General features: G+C 33.8%; 2 protein-coding genes across 2 annotated transcripts; both read right to left on the reverse strand.

Moving 5' to 3' along the window:
* Positions 1–2,029: 2,029 nt before the first annotated feature.
* LOC114409950 (nuclear transcription factor Y subunit C-1-like) lies at positions 2,030–6,410 on the reverse strand. Its single transcript, XM_028373640.1, has 2 exons — positions 5,615–6,410; positions 2,030–2,282 (listed from the first exon to the last, which is right to left on the reverse strand). The coding sequence occupies exons 1-2, from the start codon at positions 6,277–6,279 to the stop codon at positions 2,279–2,281; spliced, it is 669 nt and encodes a 222-aa protein (XP_028229441.1). The 5' UTR covers positions 6,280–6,410; the 3' UTR covers positions 2,030–2,278.
* Positions 6,411–15,475: 9,065 nt separating this feature from the next.
* Positions 15,476–19,888, reverse strand: LOC114409951. The gene is made up of 2 exons (XM_028373642.1): positions 19,694–19,888; positions 15,476–18,386 (listed from the first exon to the last, which is right to left on the reverse strand). Exon 2 carries the CDS (start codon positions 18,202–18,204, stop codon positions 15,763–15,765), a length of 2,442 nt encoding a protein of 813 aa, XP_028229443.1. The 5' UTR covers positions 18,205–18,386; positions 19,694–19,888; the 3' UTR covers positions 15,476–15,762.
* Positions 19,889–20,424: the final 536 nt, after the last annotated feature.

Consider the following 20,424-nt stretch of genomic DNA (forward strand, 5'->3'; position numbering starts at 1 on the left):
CTGTCTTTGTCGAACTTCCTAGATAACACATCAGGAGGATCTTCACCTCCTCTTTATCAAAGACTGAGGAGACATAATCAATGGGCCTTCTTGTCATAGGCAAGTGCAGTAGACAAGACTCATAATCCAAAGTGATAGTCATTTCTCCAATAGGTAAGTGGAAGGAAGACGTCTCCTGGTGTCACTTCTCTAAAAAGGCATTTATCAAGCCCTTGTTTGCGGTAGGATACCATGTTGTTAACCCTGACCAGTAGGGTACAGTAACACCTGGGCATCGAGGCTCACAAGCTTCACCTCTGGTCGTTCCTGATGAATCCAGACATGCCTAACACAGTGGTCTCTATATGACCGAAGAAGGGACAAATCAATTGCACCTCCTCCAATTGGAGGTCCAATAATCCTAATGACAGTTGGTTGTGACTGTGGCTATGGCTTTGGCTCCAACTCTAGCTCTGCTAGCTGCTACTATCGGCACTCATCATCACAGTACTAGCGCCCTAACGTAGGTACTCTGCAATGTTTCTCTGTAGCATCTTCCCTTTGCTGTGATGGGCCTTCATGGAAGGGGTCGTGTCCAACAACATATGATGTTTGCTTTTTGTGAGCCATCTAAAAAAAAGGTCATCATAATAAACAATTATATTTAACTAAGACAATAAAAATATTACATTTGTCTAAAAGTAATAAAAAATGTTAAAAATAAAACATACAACGAAATCATGATTTCATTATGTGTTTCATCAGAATGTACAACATAATCGTTGTGGTTGTGGAAAACAACACAATGAGATCACAATTTCGTTGTGCTTTTTAATGAAACACACAACAGAATCGTGATTTTGTTGTGTTATTTTCCACAACCATAATGAAATCACAATTTCGTTGCAGTTTTCCAAACCCCAAAATAATAAGTAATGAAATTGTGATTCCGTTGTGTCAAAATAAACAATGGAATCACGAGTCTGTTACCTATTTCCCCCCAAAAAAATATAGGGAAAAATGACAAGAAAAAAATACCTAAGACACAAGGGAGAAAGGTTGGACGTGACTTGGGGAAAGAGAGGGAGAGAGGGGAGAAGAAGTGAGGGTCTAGGAAGGGAAGGAGAGGAAGAGAGGGTTGGAAAAGAGAGAAGAGGAGGAAAGGGGGGTAGAGGAAAGGGTGGAGAAATTCAAATGAGGGACAAAATGAGCATTTCACACCTTGATAGGGACTATAGTAATTTTTGTAGGGACCAATAATAACATCTAATGATCTTTTATAATATGAAGCAAACATTTGAAAAACAAATAGAAAGCATTTATAAAACAAGCATACAAAGCATTTAATCTATTTATCCCATCATATCCAATTATTTTCACTGTTAGCCTATATTGAGGATGGCATTTAATCTCGTTATCTCCAATTATTTCCACTATTAACATATTTTGGGGATGTTACAGAAACAACTCTAGTGTATAATGTTTTCCGAATCATATTACACGAATGTCTCAAGTGTCATGAAATTAAGTGTATTTTGCTTGTAAAATTTTCTCACTGAAAGTTTAGTTTCATTGAAAACATGATACTTTAAGCTGTCAATATTAAATTTTTTTAATCTTACTAATAATATATTTTCCTCCAAATTTGCTTCTCCTCCCCAAATGGATTGAAACAAGCTACAACTTAAAAAAATAATAGTATACGATGAGGGCTTGAAAATCTAATTAATCTTACTAATAATATATTTTCCTCCAAATTTGCTCCTCCTCCCCAAATGGATTGAAACAAGCTACAACTTAAAAAAATAATAAAATAATAGTATACGATGAGGGCTAGAAAATCTAATTACGCTTGCATATCTCTTTATCAATTAGATTAATTAGCAATTAATAATTTTTAATTCAAGAAAATTAGTAATTGTGAAATTGTAACTAAAGATGAAAAAACTAAAAATAAAAACAATCAAACACGATTGACTGATACAGATATCAGATACTGGACATCAATTAATGAGTCGAAGCATATGGCAATGTATACGAGTGGTATCACGGGATACTTACGAGGAAATAAATAGTATTAGCAGATGATCAAACAAGTTCACACAGAAGGATCATTGTTTAGTTTTAAATTTTTGTACAGAAGTAGTTAAATCATGCTGTTCATCGAGTTAACAGGTTCATAGTGTCATCCCATAAAAATTTAGTTAACAAAACCATTTCCAAATTGCAAGCAATCAAAATTCCAAGCAAGTTCAGAATCTTCATAACTCCTGACAGTCCGTTTCGGCATGGTTGTCGCTCAGCTGCAGAGAACAAACCACAGGAGACATCAGAACCACATTCCCAATTTCCATAGATTAATATACACGTTAAACAAAAAACTACACATGCAAATATAACATATTTCAGATGGATATAAAATAAGTAGATACTTTAATAACCATAAATTAACATTCCCAGCGGCAGTTGTAACGGGGCAATGGTCAACAGTCTATTATAACATCACCTCTGTGCATTAGCAGATGTGTATAACTTCTGGCTTACAACTCTCAATCTCATGCAGAACAACAGGAATGATCTACTTATTTTAACATTCCCAGCGGCAGTTTTGGGAAGTTGCTTTCAAATTTTCACATTACATGTGCTAATGACAGAAATTTAGAGATTCAGAGGTAAATGATCTATCTTTGTACTTAATGCATGATAAATTTATGGCATTATATGGTCCATGTTGCCAACCCCACCTGCCTAATGAAAAAAAGCTTAGTTGTTGTAACATGATAAGAACCTTGAAAGAAACGCACCACAAAAGATAACTTTTATAGTTGGAAAGTTCAAGGCTGTACAAACCCCACACTATAATCTCATGTTTCTAATGTGGGGCTTAAGCCCCATACCTTGCAATTGGATCTAACATTCCACCATGCTTCGCAGCTCTGGCCAACGGCCACCATGCAGGATGGCTGTGCACTAGCCCCCTGACTAATCTCAAGCAATGCCAGCATCACCACCCACACCACTGATTTACAGATCAGAAACATGGTGGGAGCCTCTCAAACCAATTGATAAGCGCCTTGAGAGCACCAAACCACAAAAGTTGGAGAGCCAAGGTCTTATAAACCTCACTAGAATTCCATACTTCCAATGTGGACATCACAAAGGGCATAAGTTGGTGTTACATCAGATGAGTAAAGATACATTAAAAATGCAACTCGATTTAAGTTGAAGACATATATACAAGATTAAATGGGTAAAACTGTTAGTTGATATAGTGCTTGGAAAACAAATCCATACCAATGAGCTACACAGCCTTTCTGTTTATAAAATTTGAAAACTTAATAAATTTTCACATTTCTTGTGCTAATCAGTAATCAAATATCCTGAACTTATATGTAGTAATGGCAGAAATTTCAGAAAGGACATTAAGCGAGTGTTCCATAATGGCCTTAAAGGAAGGAAACTGAAGACACATTAAGGTAGCAACATGATTTAAGTTGAAGCCATATTTACAAGGCTGTGCAGGTAGAAATGTTAATTGGTATGATATGTATTGCTCAGAAAACAAATCCATCAATTAATCCCTAAAAGAGTTACCATTGTGCTACATCCAGTTACTTATTTTTTCAAGAGCAGAAAAGGAATGACAAATTTATGGTCTGTAAGGTTGCTAATTTTCAACTTAATTGTTGAGGCAAACTGTGCATCTATATAATCCACCCATACCAAGACGCAAAAAAAATAATATCCTTACAGACTGGGGAATCAAGTAATGAGACTGGAGGAGCTCCAACTCCAACAATTTGCCAAGGTAAAGCACATTAAATAGATTGACAGTTTATGCTACCAGATCAGAAGCAATCAAGCAATATCATTGCCATAAAAAAAGACAATAAAACAGAGTGCATCATGTTCACCATCTCAGTTTTTGCCATGCAATATACTCAATACCTGTTAAATCAAACAATCTTCACATTATTGATATTAAAGGCCGATAGACACATTCTTTCATCTTTCATTGTCTCATCAGATTTGGGCACGTGGGAATAATAACATGTAATATCTAATTATCTTTACTAATGAAACATAGCTATTAAACTAGGACCACATATCAACTTGATTGAGGCATTGGGTCAATAGGACACTAATTCTGAAAATTTAGTAATCAAGCGTATATTTAAAATATACATGTTAAAGAATATATGATTGAGAAATATGAAACATTGTTTTTTAATAGGCTGTGAGTAAATCACATTCTGATTAAATATTCAACCAACTTAGAAGATATCTTAAACTAACAATCATATGGAAGACATGGCAAACATTGCCTGCTATTAAAACAGAACTAGTTTTCCCCCACTTCATATAGGAAACCTCCTCCAGCTACCCCAATTATTATGACCTTGCAAGTGTTAAAACATTCAAATGCGCCAAAAATGACATTATCCTTGATCCTTACTTTGGACCTAAAAAAATGATTTGGTGGTGTGTTACTCTCGGCTATTAAACCAACAAAATTGATTTACCGAAACATAGGCCAAAAATTGATATAGGAAAAGAACCTTCCCAAGTCAAATTAAACTCTTATCGGGTTAGCAAAACACTGACTTAGTTGTAAATCTGATCCAATAAATGAGCTAGGTCAGATTGGACTTAATAATTACAACGCGGAATCGTCCTACTCTCTTTTACCATATTCCAAGTACCAACTTGGACACATTTTGAAAGTCTAAAGTATGAGGGAATATAAAGAATCTTAGCAATGCTAAAAATTTCTAAAGCTTGTTTAACCCTGTTGAGAATCTCTAAGTTCATGTCATCATAGTTTTACCTCCCTAGACAGATAGGTAAATTTTGTGGGAAGAGGGGGAGAGACTTATCAATTGCATCAGGTCCACTTTGCCTGATCTCATGCACACGAGCTCATGCCTACTACTTGCTTAGAATAGACAGATGGAAGAACATCTATTCGGACTAGTCATCCTCTTACATGGATCTAAGTACCTGAAGGATTAGTCTCTAGCTCTCGGCTAGAGGATATCCCAGGTTCACCCAAAACAAAAGGGGGAGAGACTCGTATTTCTTGGTCGAACCATATTAAATTCCAATACTTTATTTATATAAAAAAAAACTATTCCAATCCTCCCCAAATTCATATATTCCTAATTCAAGATATCGCATTCACATCGAAATAGCAAGCTGAAATAGATACTCATTAGCAAGAGAGAAAAAAAACATCTCTGCAACTTTGACATATAATTCCTTTGACCAAGACAACAACAACCCATAAAAAAGCCATCCAAGTTATCATTCAACATCAAACGAAATGCGATAAAAACATCACCATGTCAACATGTCAAATTGACGTTCAAATTTGGACGTTCTGAGACCAATGCTCTCTTAAAAACCCTTAAAAGGAACATTCCATTAACACATTACAATTCTAGTGAGCCCTCACGTTTCAATTATAATAAAGAAAACAAGACAACGCAAAACGACTCTAATCAAACCATGCTACATTAGAGTTCACACAATTGCATGACACAATCAAGCAAGTTGGCAAACACAAATCATGTTCCTCAAACAAAATTCAACCAAAAGCACTAGTGAGAAGACAGTGAGTGAGTGAGAGTTTTACCTCTGGCCATCAAGGTTCCCCTGGGCACCGGTGCCGTAGGGCGTGTCCTCGGCGGCGGACTGCCAGACGGACTGCCAGGCCTGGGAGGGCGGCTGGACATAAACTCCGGTGGCGGGATCGACGGCGGGGCGGCCAATCATCATCCCGGCAGGCTGGCCAATGGGCGGGTAGTAGTAAGGCACCCCACTGGCCGTTGCCCCGACGAGCGCGGCGTCGTCCTTGATCTCGTCGCGGGGGACGATGTCGACGAGGAAGTCGAAAATGTCGGTGCGAGTGATGGCGGCGGCGATGTCGTTCTTCTGGAGGGTGCGGCGCTTGTTCTCGTCGGCGTGGAGCCAGGAGCGGATGGTGAGCTCGAGGATGAAGAGCTCGCAGGCCTTGGCGAAGAGGATGGGGGCCTCGGCGGAGATCATGCGGACGTCCTCGTCGGCCTTCATGATCTTCTTGATGCGGGCCAAGGGGAGCTGGTGGTTCTTGAAGTCGTTCACGTGCTCGATCTCTTGCCGCTGGTACGACCAGAACATCTGCAGCTGCTGCTGCTGCTGCTGGAGCAGGTGCTGGAACGGGGCCGCGCCTGCACCTGCACCTGCACCTGCACTTCCGCCGGCGCCGCCGGGGTACGGTCCCGATTGGGCTTGAGCGCCTTGTTGCTGGTTGTTCTCCATTCCCCCAATTCTTTCTGATTTTGATGATCCGAGAGAGACAGAGAGACCCGATGGATGGAATTGATTGGAAAATTAAAACTATGTGTTGGGATAAGCTAAACAACGGACAGGACCTACTACCCTAGGTTAAGGACTTGTTTCAATTTCAACGGACCAACCGTAAGCTCCTTTTTTATTTATTATTTCCTCACTTAAACAAATTTTTTATACCTGACAAATACATTATTTTTAAATTACTATCTAAAATTTATTTTTTTCAAATAATTACTTTAAAAAATTTATATTTTAACTTAGTCTCATCCTCTTAAGATCCTCTTAAGTGATGATGTGACTAAACAAAGTATCACATCATTAACAAAATGAGATTAACATCAAGTATCAGGTATTAGGTTGAAACATAAAAAAATTTCATATAATTATTTGACAAAAAATAAATTTTAAATAATAATATAAAAATGATCTATTTTTTAGGTATGAAAAACTTATTTAAATTTTATTGATTAAATGGTCTATTTCATTTTTTATTTTATTTTTTTGATTCAATTTATTTATCTATTTTTTTAAAATATTAATTTGGTTATTTATCTTATTTTTTTAGTCTGTTTTAGTTATTTATTTTTTAAATAATTATTTTGATCATTTATTTTAATTTGTAATTCAATTTGATCTTTTCGTTCATTTAAGATTAACATATGAACTTTTATTTTGTTAAAAATGAAATGGAGAAGAAGGAGAAAATTGAAAAAAATATATTTTTAAATAATTAACGACATCAATCTTAAATAAATTAAATAATCAAATTAAACCAAAAAATAAGATAAAAAGATCAAAATGAATAATTTAAAAGATGAATGATCATATTAAAAAAACAAAGGATCAAAATTAATATTTAAAAAATAAAGACCAAACTAAACAAGAAAAAAAGATAAAAGATTAAAATAAATTTTTTAAATCATCAATTTCTTTTTAAAAGATAAATGAACAAAATAATTCATTTATCCTTCTTTCTTTCAATTCTTTTTTTACCTTTCCGACAAAGTTTGTTCACAATAGTAGGGATGTTATTAATCTTGTTTTTAATCAAATTAGTATTGATTTAATTATTCAAAAAAAAAGTTTTAGTTATTTTCATTTTAAGGATTACATTGAGAAATTTAAAAAATAAAGAACCTGATTAAAATATTACAAAAATCGAATTGAACATCTAAACAAATAAAATGACCAAATTTATAATTAAACCTAACAATTATCTACTTTTAATTACTTAAAAACAATTATGAAAATCACTAAAGATGTGTATTTCAGTAAAGAATACGGGAGCAGTTATAAACCTTCAGCATCCTCTTTGATAAATAGTTCTAAAAATTAATGTTAACAAAAACCGACCAGCTACGTGTGGATGAACCCACTGCTTTTAAATTAAGAAAGCATGTTCTTCATAGTTTTTGTGAAGACATTCTTGTTTAGCGTTACTTTGTTGTGGCTTGTGGGTGTTGCTCCATCGATGCGTCGCGTGGGTCCATAGTCTTCTGTTCCATGCCCGTGAGACTGAAATATAATTGGTTTTTGCAGCACTTTCGTTCCAGCCATTTGGCTTCATCTGAATGATGCTTTGCTCTCTTGCATGTGGCTTTCAAGTCCACATTTTTGTCACTTATTGTATGCAATTTGCTTTGCATGATATATTTATCTTTTCTTTGGAAATAAATTATTCTGCTTATTTCTAGTTTATATTGTTAAATAATATATGACATAAAAATGTCAAATTATATCCTTATTCGTTAAAATATCAAAAAAATTTATTTAAAATATCATAATTATTTGTTGATACTCATACAAGAATTTGCAAAAATTATAATTAATTCAGTTTTTTTAATTTAATTAATATTTTTACTTATAAATTATGCAAATCAAGTTAATTAAGAAATAATAGAAAACTTGAAAATAACATTAAACTAGGTGTTACAATAGTACAACAAATGTCTTGAATAAATTGAATAGAAAATTAATATTTATGGTCAAGAATTATTTCCACTAAGGATCGAACTCATATACTACCAAACGATTCAATCTTAACTTCAATACATTAATCACTTGTATCCAATTACTTAATTTTCTACAAACTTTATTATAACATTATTGTCACTTTCCATAAATATGAATATTTAAGCATTACCCAATGGATAATTCCACAAACAACCCTCCATAATTATACTTATAGGAGTAGTAACACTATAGTTTACCCACCAAGTATACAAAAATTAAAACTACAAAACAAACCAAAGTGAAAGGTTTAACCAACTACTGTTGGCACAAGGAGTAGCGATTTAAGTCCCTTAACCAAGTGGTTTATGGTTTGAATTCTAGTTGACCCTCGAGAATGGGAATAAATCTTGTTAAGAGAGAAATAACCATTTTGTGTGCATTCATGGTCTCCAACGAATATTAGTCAATGTTTTTGACAGGGTAACTTCATACGAATACAATGATTAGAAAAAAAAAAAGTGAAAAGCTTAACTTTATTCACACATCAGTTGGCATACTTTTGGAGTTTGGACAATCATTCTTTGTGTGTCTCACATTCTTGCATACCTAGTAAGCAAAATCCTTATATTGCTTCTTTTGATCATTTTTATGTTGAAAATAACTTTGTACAATATCTTTAACTCTCTTCCTTTTCATATTCTGAGAACATGGTTGGATCCAAAACCATAATAGTAATAAAAAAAATCTAGTTTAATCTAGTGTCATTAAAAAACAACATAGTTTGATTCAACGTAATGCAAAGCAATACCTAGTTAATCTAGAGTCATAATGAATATAATCCCCCCCCCCCCAAAAAAAAAAAGAGTCTTCAAGATAGAATACTTAATGATCATCAAGCACATCTAACTAGATTGACCCCATGTGTTCAATTTTTGCCTTATTAGAATTTTTATATCCGGTACGGGTTAGTCTAACTTGAGTGAGATATCCAATACCACGCAACTACAAATATTCTCAATTCATTCCAAACTTTAAAGTTTTTGCATTCAACATTTGGATTTCATTGATATGAACAAAAACATTAGGAACAATATCGATTAAAACTAAATACAGAATAAGAAATAACATAAGTGAGTATGTTAAACATAATTAATGAGACACGTTCAAGCAATCCATAATGGCTAATAAAATACCTAATGCAACATTAATATCCCATTTTTGGGTGGTAAAGATTAATTATAAGTGTCTCAACACAATGATTAAATATTGGTGATAAGCTTGGTCAAACAATCATTGTAATCACTAGACATTTATCATTTCAGACATGTCATTATTGAAATAAAAGAAACACACTAGAAGAGAAGGTTAATAGTGTGTGTGTGTGTGTGTGAACTTTAAAAAAAATCGCAAAACTCAGTTTTATAAACAAGTTTGTAAAAGTTTTCGTCCAAGGAAAATGTGAAAGGATGATAAAAGCAATAACATAAGAATTTTATATTGGTTCACTCAATCTAAGCTAGGTCCAATTATTTTTAAATCTTAGAAGGGTTTCACTAGCCAACAAGATTACAACAAGTATTTTTTGTGGTACTTCTGGCTACAACAACAATACTCTCAACCTGAGATTATCAGCACAAGTATTCTTTATCACAAAGTGACTTTTGGCTCTCACAAACAATAAACGCTTCAAATATTACAACAAATCAACTCACAATGTGAGAACGTAGAAGTTTAACATAAGTACAATAGCTTTGCAAAGTAAATAATAAACTATTTTTAACACATGATGATTTGTCCAAAGAGTGTATCAAGGTTTGAAGGTCTCTCCAAGATATTTTCGTTAAATTGTTACTTTGATCTTCTCTTCAAGTATTTATATAGGCTTCAAAGATGATATGCCCATTGTGAGATAAAGCTTTCGTGGTATTCTTGTTTTGATTTTCCTTTTAATGCATGGACTTGCCATGTTATTGCTTTTGACATGTCTACTTTTGTAGAAGATGGAGAAGGTATGCATCTTTTCTTTCTCATTCTTTGGAAGCTTGTTTTGCTTCTTCTTTTTTCACTCCTACTTCAATTTTTTCCTTGTAATGTAACATGCTTTTGATTAGAGGTTGTACTTATACTCAGAAAACCTTATTTTTCATTAAATGCTTAAAATTCAAACTTAAGTCATTCAAAAAAAAAACAAAGGAAATATTAGACTAAGGTTGCTTGAAAAGGAATTTAAGAGCAAATAACCTTAGCATTCAAACTTCATATGATAAAGAGCTCTACCACATGTTCTCTTTTTGGACGAAGAAAACTTAAGTGAATATATAAAATACAAGTGCAAGCATTCTTAAGCACATTAAACGTTGGATAGTTCATGAACTGATGATAGCATTTGGACGCAATTTTTTACTTAGCGCTTTGGATGCTATGCCTTTATAAAAAGCTTGGACAAAAGTTCAGATTAGTGCATTGGATGCTAGCTTACTTAAACAATTTTTCAGCGTCGGTAAGAATGGTTATGCCTATATGCTTTGGGCACATGCATTTCTTGCATAGCTCAACAAAACCCATCAACTTATCAAAGTTTAATATCTTTTGTTATCATCAAATTTATGAGATTTTTTGGGGTTTGACATTTCCCATTTCTTTGGTTCCAACAATTATTTAGCCAAATTGTGTCTTTTTTAGCCAGTCATTGTGTAATAACATCATGCTAACATTTATGTAAATAGAGGCAAGTTTGTTTTCTTTGGTTCCAAATTGCTCTGACTACTTTAATTTGAAATATCATACAAATTTGAACAAATGAGGTTCTTGAATTTGTGGCCATGCATATGTTGGAGGGTTTTAAGGTATATAATTTAAAATTTTCTTGTGACCTTGAGTGGAATAACCTTATCCCATAGACCACGCATTACTCGTAAATCACTAAGAGTTTAGAAGTTACCTTTATATCATGGTTTCCCTTGATCACTAAGTGTCAAAGGATACGACATCTTTACTCAATCCATGGGAGCACAATCAAAGTGGAGCGGGATCTCGGTGCTAGCCTGGTGTTAGATGAGTTGAGTTCGATGTGACACAATACTACTTTCTCTCTCAATAATGACTAATGGGCTTCATGTGTGTCATCAGTTTCACCTCTCTCATATATATAAGAGAGTAATTTGATCCAAATTTCAATCATATCTTATCAAATCTTATTTGATGTAGATAATTATCTTATTCGATTAGATATACAAATGATTATTTTATTTGATTAGATACACAGATAATTAATTAAATCATATCTAAGTAATTATCTTATCAAATTAAGTCTTTTTTTAATTAAATATGTCATTAATTAATTAAACCACAATTAATTTATTCAATGACTCCCATTGATTACTGTATGAGTGTGATTTTATAGGCTCCCAATAGATTGCCAACAATATTATCATTATAACATTATAGACAATGATTGGCATATAGCAATGCATCATTGTCACTCAACACATGAGAAAATCGATAATTCGATTTAAACATTACCGCAACCATTTCCACCATGTAACCTTTGTTCAATGTCTTGATCAAATACAAGACATAAGAATGTCTTTGTTAAGTCCTATCATTTATTTCTCGATACCCAAGTAGACATCTAAATACAAATGGACTTAATATCTCATATTAGTCCATTTGTGTGTGGTCATGTATATTGTACATCTCACTCTATCGAGAGGCCTATAGACATAACTCTTGTTATGTAGGAAGAACAAATCTTATCTACGTCACTCACATCCATCAACACAATTTACTGCAGACCCAATTACTACCTTTATAATCACCATATTACAAATGATGTTTGATAGCATTAAAACCTACAAGTCCTACATGTATAAATTGTAGTGACTTCAAGTCGACGGATTACTACTGCATAATGGTTGTCTTGAGAAATGCTTATGACACTTACATAAATATTATAAAGCCTTCTCATAGTGGGACAGTCTATTATAAATATTACTCCTAATACTTATACTTGTATGTCAGCTTGATATCTCATATCCATGACTTGTCAAATGAAATCATTATGCTGCTCAAACTAATATTAAAATATTGAATAAAAATAATTACCTTATATACATATAAAAATTGTAATTGAAAATTTTTAGGGGGGGAATGGGCTTGAATTGCAAATAGAACTATCCTTGCTTAAGTCCTCCCTTACAAACTTAGCATGTATTGTCAACTCCTTTGAGTGGTGAGAACATACTCTATAGTCATTGTTGGAAATAAAAAAAATATCTTTTATTATCTATGCTCTTTATGCCAAAGCCAAAAAATTCTATAAGCATATATGTAGAACTATAAATCATATAAGTCTTAGGATCTATTTCATAACATATTAAGAATTAGAATAAATTCTTGGATTCATAACTATTGATTACTTTATTGATGTAAAAGACTTATTGTGATCAAGAGTAAGGATTGATCTTATAATTCTTCCTCAATTGAAGTCGCTTGATTTTTTAATGGAACCGTCATAACTCTTTTAAATGGAGAAAACAAAAATAATTGTGGAATTTGGTATATAAGGAACAATAACAAGGATTTCTTATTTATTAACTCCATTAGTGCTCCTATTATGCTAAAGTAAGCCAATAATTATATCCATTCATTAAGCTTGTCATACCCTTTATAATTTAGTGGACTCAATTAGATAACTTAAAATAGAACTTACTAAATATAAATAGTTAATATAATTATTATTAAAACATGAACTCACATTAGATATTGAAGTATAAATTGGCAACAAAAAAGTGAGATTACAACTTTTTGGAGAGAAAAAAGGTGCTTAGTTTATCGTTGCAAATGTAAACTTCTACTCCAAAATGGGATTGATTGGGACTTGGGAGAAAGAGGGAGAATAATAGATATGATAAGTGATGATAGAAGAAAGAGAAAGATAAAAAATATGGTAAAAATGAAATAGATGAAAAGTGATAAGTGTCATATTTTAATTATTTTTGGGATTAGAATGTTAACACTTATCTTTTGATTTTGATAGTTTTTCTTTGAAACTTCCTTTAATTCTTGTTGTTTTATATATTGTATATTTATAAGTGTTTTTGTTTATAATATAGAAGATTGATCCATGCATCTCTTATGTTTTGATGGTCATTTGTCAAAAAAAGAATTAGAGCCAAGCTGAAGAGTGTTGAGGGTCATTTTCAAGATGTGAAGTCCTTTGTCACTCACTTGGGCTAGTCAAATCTCACTTGGGCAAGCATGCATGCAGAACAGGGGAGTTTTAGGGTGATGAACTCGCTTAGGCGAGTCATATCTCGCTTGGGCGAGTAACATTCCTTTAGTTTGAAGATATCTACTCACCTGAGCGAGTGGAACTCACTTGGACGAGTTTTACTGTCATCGAAGTGAAGTGAAAGATGAGGAGAATTGCAGAAACATAACCTGAAAGTTTCGAGATAGCAAGTTTGAAGGAGATAGAGAAAAACAAGGTTGGAGCTACAGAGATTGACCTCAAAGTGACTGTAAATTTCATCCTTTATCATTTCATTTGTTGATCTTGTACTCACTACCATGAGTGGCTAGTTTCTCTGTAGGATTGTATGTAATCTTTATACCCTGATGTATCTATTTTGATATTTTATATATATGAATGTTTTCTAGTCATTATTGGTGAATTCATTTTGTTCTTAATGCTTGATTCTACTTAATCACTAGTTTCATGAAATTGGATTTTAAGTTGGACTAGAAAGTACTCTTAAAATTTGAACTAAATGAATTCACTCTTTACATTACGTTGCTAAGAATAGAGCATAACGTTTTGATTGCTATTTGCACGAGATTATGATTGTAATGCTGGAATATTATTAAATATGCAAGGAATCGATATTTGATAAATATTAATAGGATTCTCGAATGCGAGGAATCGATTCGGGTTGATCTAATGTGTCATCAGAAATGTTAAAAAATAATTCATATGTATTAACTTCATTTAGATACTGAAGACATGAATGATCAAATCCAATTCTATGTTTTTCTTGAATTAATTAAATCATTTTCTTAATTTTACATGTTTACGACTTTTACGCTATTTACCTTTCTTTCATTAAACCCATGAAATTTCAATCAAATCTTTTTTATATATCTATTCAATTGTTTACTTTTATATGGAGAAACTGAGTAACTCAAGTCCCTGTCCAAACAATCTCATTTGTAAAATTTGTAACGACATTGGTATGCTTAACAATAGTCTAACAAAAAGTTAGGCAAACCATTATAATTTTTCAACATCAAATTACTTGTTATCAAACTAAACCATGTGTTGTAAAATATAATATCAATTTTATTTAGAATATAAAAGCATAATGACATTGAATCAAGTCACAAAATGATTATAAATTATTACAAATTCACTCATTTTATAATGAGATTTTTATAATTTAAAATTTTGTGAAGTCTTTATATTTTTAAAAAATTTCATAACTCTTGTATGTTAATCACCATTCAGACTCCGTTAACATACTAAAGAAAGTGACTAATTTAAAAACTTACATAGACACGAAACTATTTGATGTATAACATAATTGAACAAGTTCCTATAATCTATATAAATTCTTAAAATAGTATCTTCAATTTAACAAAATTTAATAACCATTAGTAAATGAAAACTTACTTTTAAGATTTTGAAAGAGAAAAGCTTATATACCTTTTAGCTATAGAAAGTCATTTTAAAATGTGGTGGAATTATAAGTATAGAACAATTTAATGGTGGGTGCATGAACAATAATTTAACCATGTAATCAGATAACAAAAAGTCCCTATCTCAATCTCAAGCTCTCTCTCTTTCTAACAACTTCATAACGGGCTAGTGCTAAGAGGAGGATGCAGCTTCCTAAAATGGAAAAAAAAAATCCAGTTTAAATAGAATCTTAACATAACATGAGTTTTTTTTTTTTTTTTGTATTATTAAAAAACTGAATGTATTACTGTTTACTAGTATTGTAAAGGTTTAAGACTTGTTTTAATTTGTTAGAAGAACTTAATTCATGAGGAACTTGAAAATTATGTATGCTTTGATCCTTGAGGCATGAGAAAAAAAAATTGCAGCTGGTGTACAATTTGACCAGCTGTATAGCTATAAGGTCAATACAAGATTTTTCAGTCGAAAGAATGAATCCGAAAAATAGAGATAAATGTTTCCAGTCGAAAGAGGTGAACTGAATTATAATGAAGTTTATTGACTTGCAGAAACTAATAACTAGCTGCACATTGGCATTTCAGAGAGTTGCATAGATACAACTGAAATAAAGTCCTGAGGGCAAAGGTAATACTAAATGCAAAACTGTAACCCCGCCAACATACAGCAAAAACAACAAAAAACTGTTCTAATTTATGTTTGAATTGGCCACTGTAAACTATAGTTTTGTTGACTAATTAAATCTGCTATCTCTGGCTAAATGGAACACAGAATCTCTTCCAGTCATTAACAATTAACATTACTTAACACTTCACGGCTCTCTTTTCCCCTAGACGTCTCCGCTTATATACAAACAAGATCTTGGGTTTCCTTTCCTTCTCTCCCAATTCTTCATCAGAACGTTCTTCCTTAGTTGTCAGGCAGCTCTCAGACTTCCTTTCCTTCTCTCCCAACCCTTCATCAGAACCTTCTTTTTTAGTTGTCAGGCAGCTCTCAGACTTCCTTTTCTTCTCTCCCAACCCTTCATCAGAACCTTCGTCCTTAGTTGTCTGGCACATCTTGATCAAACCCTCCTCCCTGGAATTCTCTTTGTGCTTCAATTCATCTTCCACAGATTTTTCAGTTGTCATTAGAATTACTTGCTCCAGATCCTCGGCTAACACCTGAAGAAGTTCCATCGGAGTAGCAGCAGGATCAAGCTCCAAGCAACCTTTCGGAGCATTGTGACCCTCTACACCAGTAAGCCAGTGTGAAGGTACCTGGTGGGAGAAACGAAACATCTCCGCCTTTGAAATATTCTTGACCTTTCTTAGATCGGCATTCTGGCGGAATACTGTCTTGAAACCTGAAACCTTAACAAGTGGGGCAATATTCACACCTTTCTCTTCACAGTAGTCTTCAAGCACCTCCACCATGTCATATTTCTGTATGATTTCATCTTCAGTAAATTTATTCCAGTCAAGGGACCAGTTCCGATACAAAGCCCATACGTCACCTTTCTTCGGATATATATGGACAACCCCTCTTGAACCTTTTGTCCACTTAACCCTGTGGGAGAAGGAATTAAGAGTGCTATAGGATACACGCTTTCCTATTCTGAAATCTCCGCTGGTCTTGGGAAAGCCAGAACTGACCCACTCTATTGGGGCCAATTCATCATTGCTTTTGGCATTCAACCAGCTAATCCTCATATTCAAAGGATTCTTTGAGATTACATCATGGATTAAGCAATAGTAACGCGGCATGCCATCATCATTATCATATGCAGCCCATACCTGGTTCTCACCAAAAGCATTTTCAGTACGGTCTCCATCAAAATCATGGAAATCTGGGTCTGGAACATTCATTGAGAGAGAACCAGGCAGCTCTGGCTCTAGATCAGCAGAGAAACACTTCTTGTTGACGGTCTCAGAATCAACAACTTGTGCACCAGGTTTTACAACATTTCCTTCCCTTTCTTTGCCCTTCTCTCTGATTTCTGTGTCAGTATTCTTTGACTTGTCTAAATTATTTGATGCAGAAGAAGCTTTCCATTCATCAAGCTTTTTAACAATCTCCTTCCGAGCCTTTTCCACCAATATGTTCTTTATTTGATGCTGTGATCTGTCCCTAACACCAGTGCGTTTGTGATTTCCTGCAGCATTAACCCTTCCTGATCCAAATTCATTTGCCAAGTTTATTCCTTCATTTTGAGATGCTGTTTTGTTTTCCATATCTCTTCTATCACTACCAACTTTATGTTCATCAGTGGGCCTGTTTTTCCTTGGCCTATCTCCTTTCATAATAGAATTTGAACCAAAACGAGAGGACTGAAAAGCTGAACCAGCACCAGTTCTATCAACAGCATGAGCATTCCCAAAATGGGCATCCTCCCTCAAGAAAGTTGCTGAATCTTCATGCCTTCTCTTCAAATTCTCAGATGACATCCTAAAAACACCAGGAGCTTCTGCAGCACTAGAAGCTGATGCTGGAACACGGGAAATACCATCAGGCATAGAGAAAGGACCTGACCCAAGTGATGAATTGACAGCAGACATAGGCGTCCTTCCTGAAAAATGATAATTTCTTTCCATTCTCATTGAGTTGAAGTTATGTTGCTTCATCTGAGTGGATGAAACATTTCTGTATCCAGGTGGAGGCAATGTCTCGGAAGCCAAAAATGGCTTATGACAGCAGGTACAGACAAGATTGCTGTTAACATAAACATTATGGTACTCAAAATTTGTCTTGCAGAAACTGCAAAAGGTCCAAAATGTGGGTTTCAACAACACAGGATTAAAGATGTTACTATGCGAACCATTCTGACTGGCTGGCATAGAAGGTTTCCCACCAGGATTTCCATTACGCCATAAATTGCACTTTTGGTCATAGGTGATTCTCTTGGCTTTATCAGATAATAAACTCCAAGCCTGTGAGATAAGGCTAAATGCCCCATCTGCACCTACGGATCTATTTTTATCAGGATGCAGAGTAAGAGCCAGTTTCCTGTATTGTCTTCGAATAGTTTCTTCATCGGCCAAAGGTTGCACACCAAGGATCCTGTACCAATCAAGTTCTCCATTAACTCTATCTTCGGAAGAGATATACACCTCAATAGTTGCTAGAAATTGAGGAAGACCATCAAGATTGGGATATAATTCTAGAGCCTTCTTTGCGAGTATTCTTGCCCCTCCAAATTCCCTCTGTAAAAGCATCTTCTCAGCAAGTTTTTTAGCCCTTAAGGCACCATCTTTATTAAATTCCATGCTAGCCAGTATGTTTCTGCAAATGTCACTAATTACTCTTGTTTATTTCCTTCCTTAGAAGTATACATCAGGGTGATACCAACAAGGAGGAAGGACCCGACAATAAATATTGACACCCAAAACCCGACAACTCCACATGCACAATAAAGATGATTCCTTCAATTACAGAAGCCCGATAAACCCTGTAAATAGTCCAAAATGACATAACTACATTAGCAACAAAGGAAAGAAAAAACATGCCGATAACAACATAATGAAATCTTAACAAATTAACAGAATAACGGTTAACAGATAACAAAATTCTTTCCAATGCTTATTACAAGCCATTAATTCCATACATTTTACCTAATTCCTAAACAATCAGATAACTACAAATTCAGTGAACATATTTGAGTACTGGATTTCCAAAAGAATTAAAGAAGGATGACAATATCATGACATTAGATTTCCAATACATTTCCAAATTCAGTCCCCTGCAACCTTCACCAACCACAATCAGGGAATAACCAAACCCTTGCTGATCATGGAAAAGGGAATTGCAAAGGGGAAAAGGAACCATGACATAATCAAAATGCGCAAATGCCAAACTGCAGTTTCTACTTTCAGTCACTCCTTTCAATAATAGGGCAAAAAAACAAAGCATGCTTCTTTATATCTCTTAAAAGTAAATTCTCGCTCATGTAGCTCTTCAAATGAACATCTTTAACAATCAACCACAATTAACAACAAAAAGAGGAAATTAAAAACTAAATTCAGAATTTAAGAGTCTATATGATTCTCTTTTAACCTCTAGCTTACAGAAACTATTTTTCTAAAACAATTCCATTCTACTCCATAATCAATTTCTCATCTAAAATCAATCTAGTTTTGAAAATTGTTTCCAAGGCAAGTTGTTTTGAAAAAGCAAAACAGAAATGTTTTCTCATCTTCATTTCCAATTTTCATCTTGTTCAACCTATCCTTCAATCCCACACCCTACTTTGTGCCTTGCACCACCCTCCACAAGCAACCTTGTGCAATTGAATTTTGAAAACATTAAACAATTTTTTGAAAGAAAAAAAAAATCAAACAAGCCCTAAAACTCTCACCTACAAAAGGGGCAAAAAATCGCACATGCAGAACCTTCAAATGAACAAACCAGAACCAACAATGAAAACAGAAAAAAAAAATTCAAAATTTTGAAGACTTTCAATCACGTAAAATTCAAAGTTTCAACTTGTCCACAGTAATGGGTTGCAACACCGCACCGTCGCGGTCTCGACAGACCACATTGGAGGTTCCGTTACGGTTACAAAAAAAAAAATCAAATAAACAAAAAACCGTCCAAGAAACACAGAAATCCCTTCAACATTATTATTTTCCGAATGGAATCAACTACTACCTCTGTAGACACCAACAATCGAAAACCAAAAACACAATCACACAATCCAAAACCACATTGATTCAGATAAAATAGAAAAGCAAAAAAAAAAAAGTAAAAAGGCCTCACCTGAAGGAAGACACACGAATGAAGCGTAGCGGGAAATTGAGTTGAGAAAACTCTCTGTGTTTTTTTTTTTTTTCTGAATAATTTGGAAAAACGGTGGCTTTAAGAGTTGAGAGGAATTGGGCTCCGATCAGAGTTTCAAAGCTTAGTCTGTGCGGTGCATGTTTAGGCCATCATGGTGAGAGGTTTTTATAGTGTTTCTCGTTCACCTCTGAAATTTTTTTAAACAAGGCAAAAAAAAAATTGCTTTTACCTGATAGTATAATAATAATAATAATAAAGCTACAGTTAAAAAAAACTAATAAGATATGAAAAAAATCTTATTAAGATTTTGACTGTGGTAATACTAACGTTACCTTGACCAAACAAGGTAATTATTAGTAGTATTACTATTACCCAACATTAGTCTTATGGTAATTTTTTTTTTTTTACATATTGTAAATGGATATTAAAAGTTTAAAACCTTTTATGCTATTACCATGTGTGTAGGGCCAGATATCTATCAAGTTGTGTCTTTGAAACGTTGTGTTGTTTTGTGAAAGGATGCTTCAATGAAACTAATTAGTAAAGTAATTTTTGTAGGATTAAATTTCTTGTATATGGTAAGGTCAATTAAAGATATTTTTATTTTAATAGAATATCCGAAAAATTAATGCTTTTATTAATAGATTAATAGACTATCCTTATATTTTCTTTTTCCTTTTCTCTTTCTACACCCTATATGAGACATTATA

The sequence above is a fragment of the Glycine soja genome, chromosome 4 (assembly GCF_004193775.1).
Source record: "Glycine soja cultivar W05 chromosome 4, ASM419377v2, whole genome shotgun sequence".
Taxonomy (NCBI): domain Eukaryota; kingdom Viridiplantae; phylum Streptophyta; class Magnoliopsida; order Fabales; family Fabaceae; genus Glycine; species Glycine soja.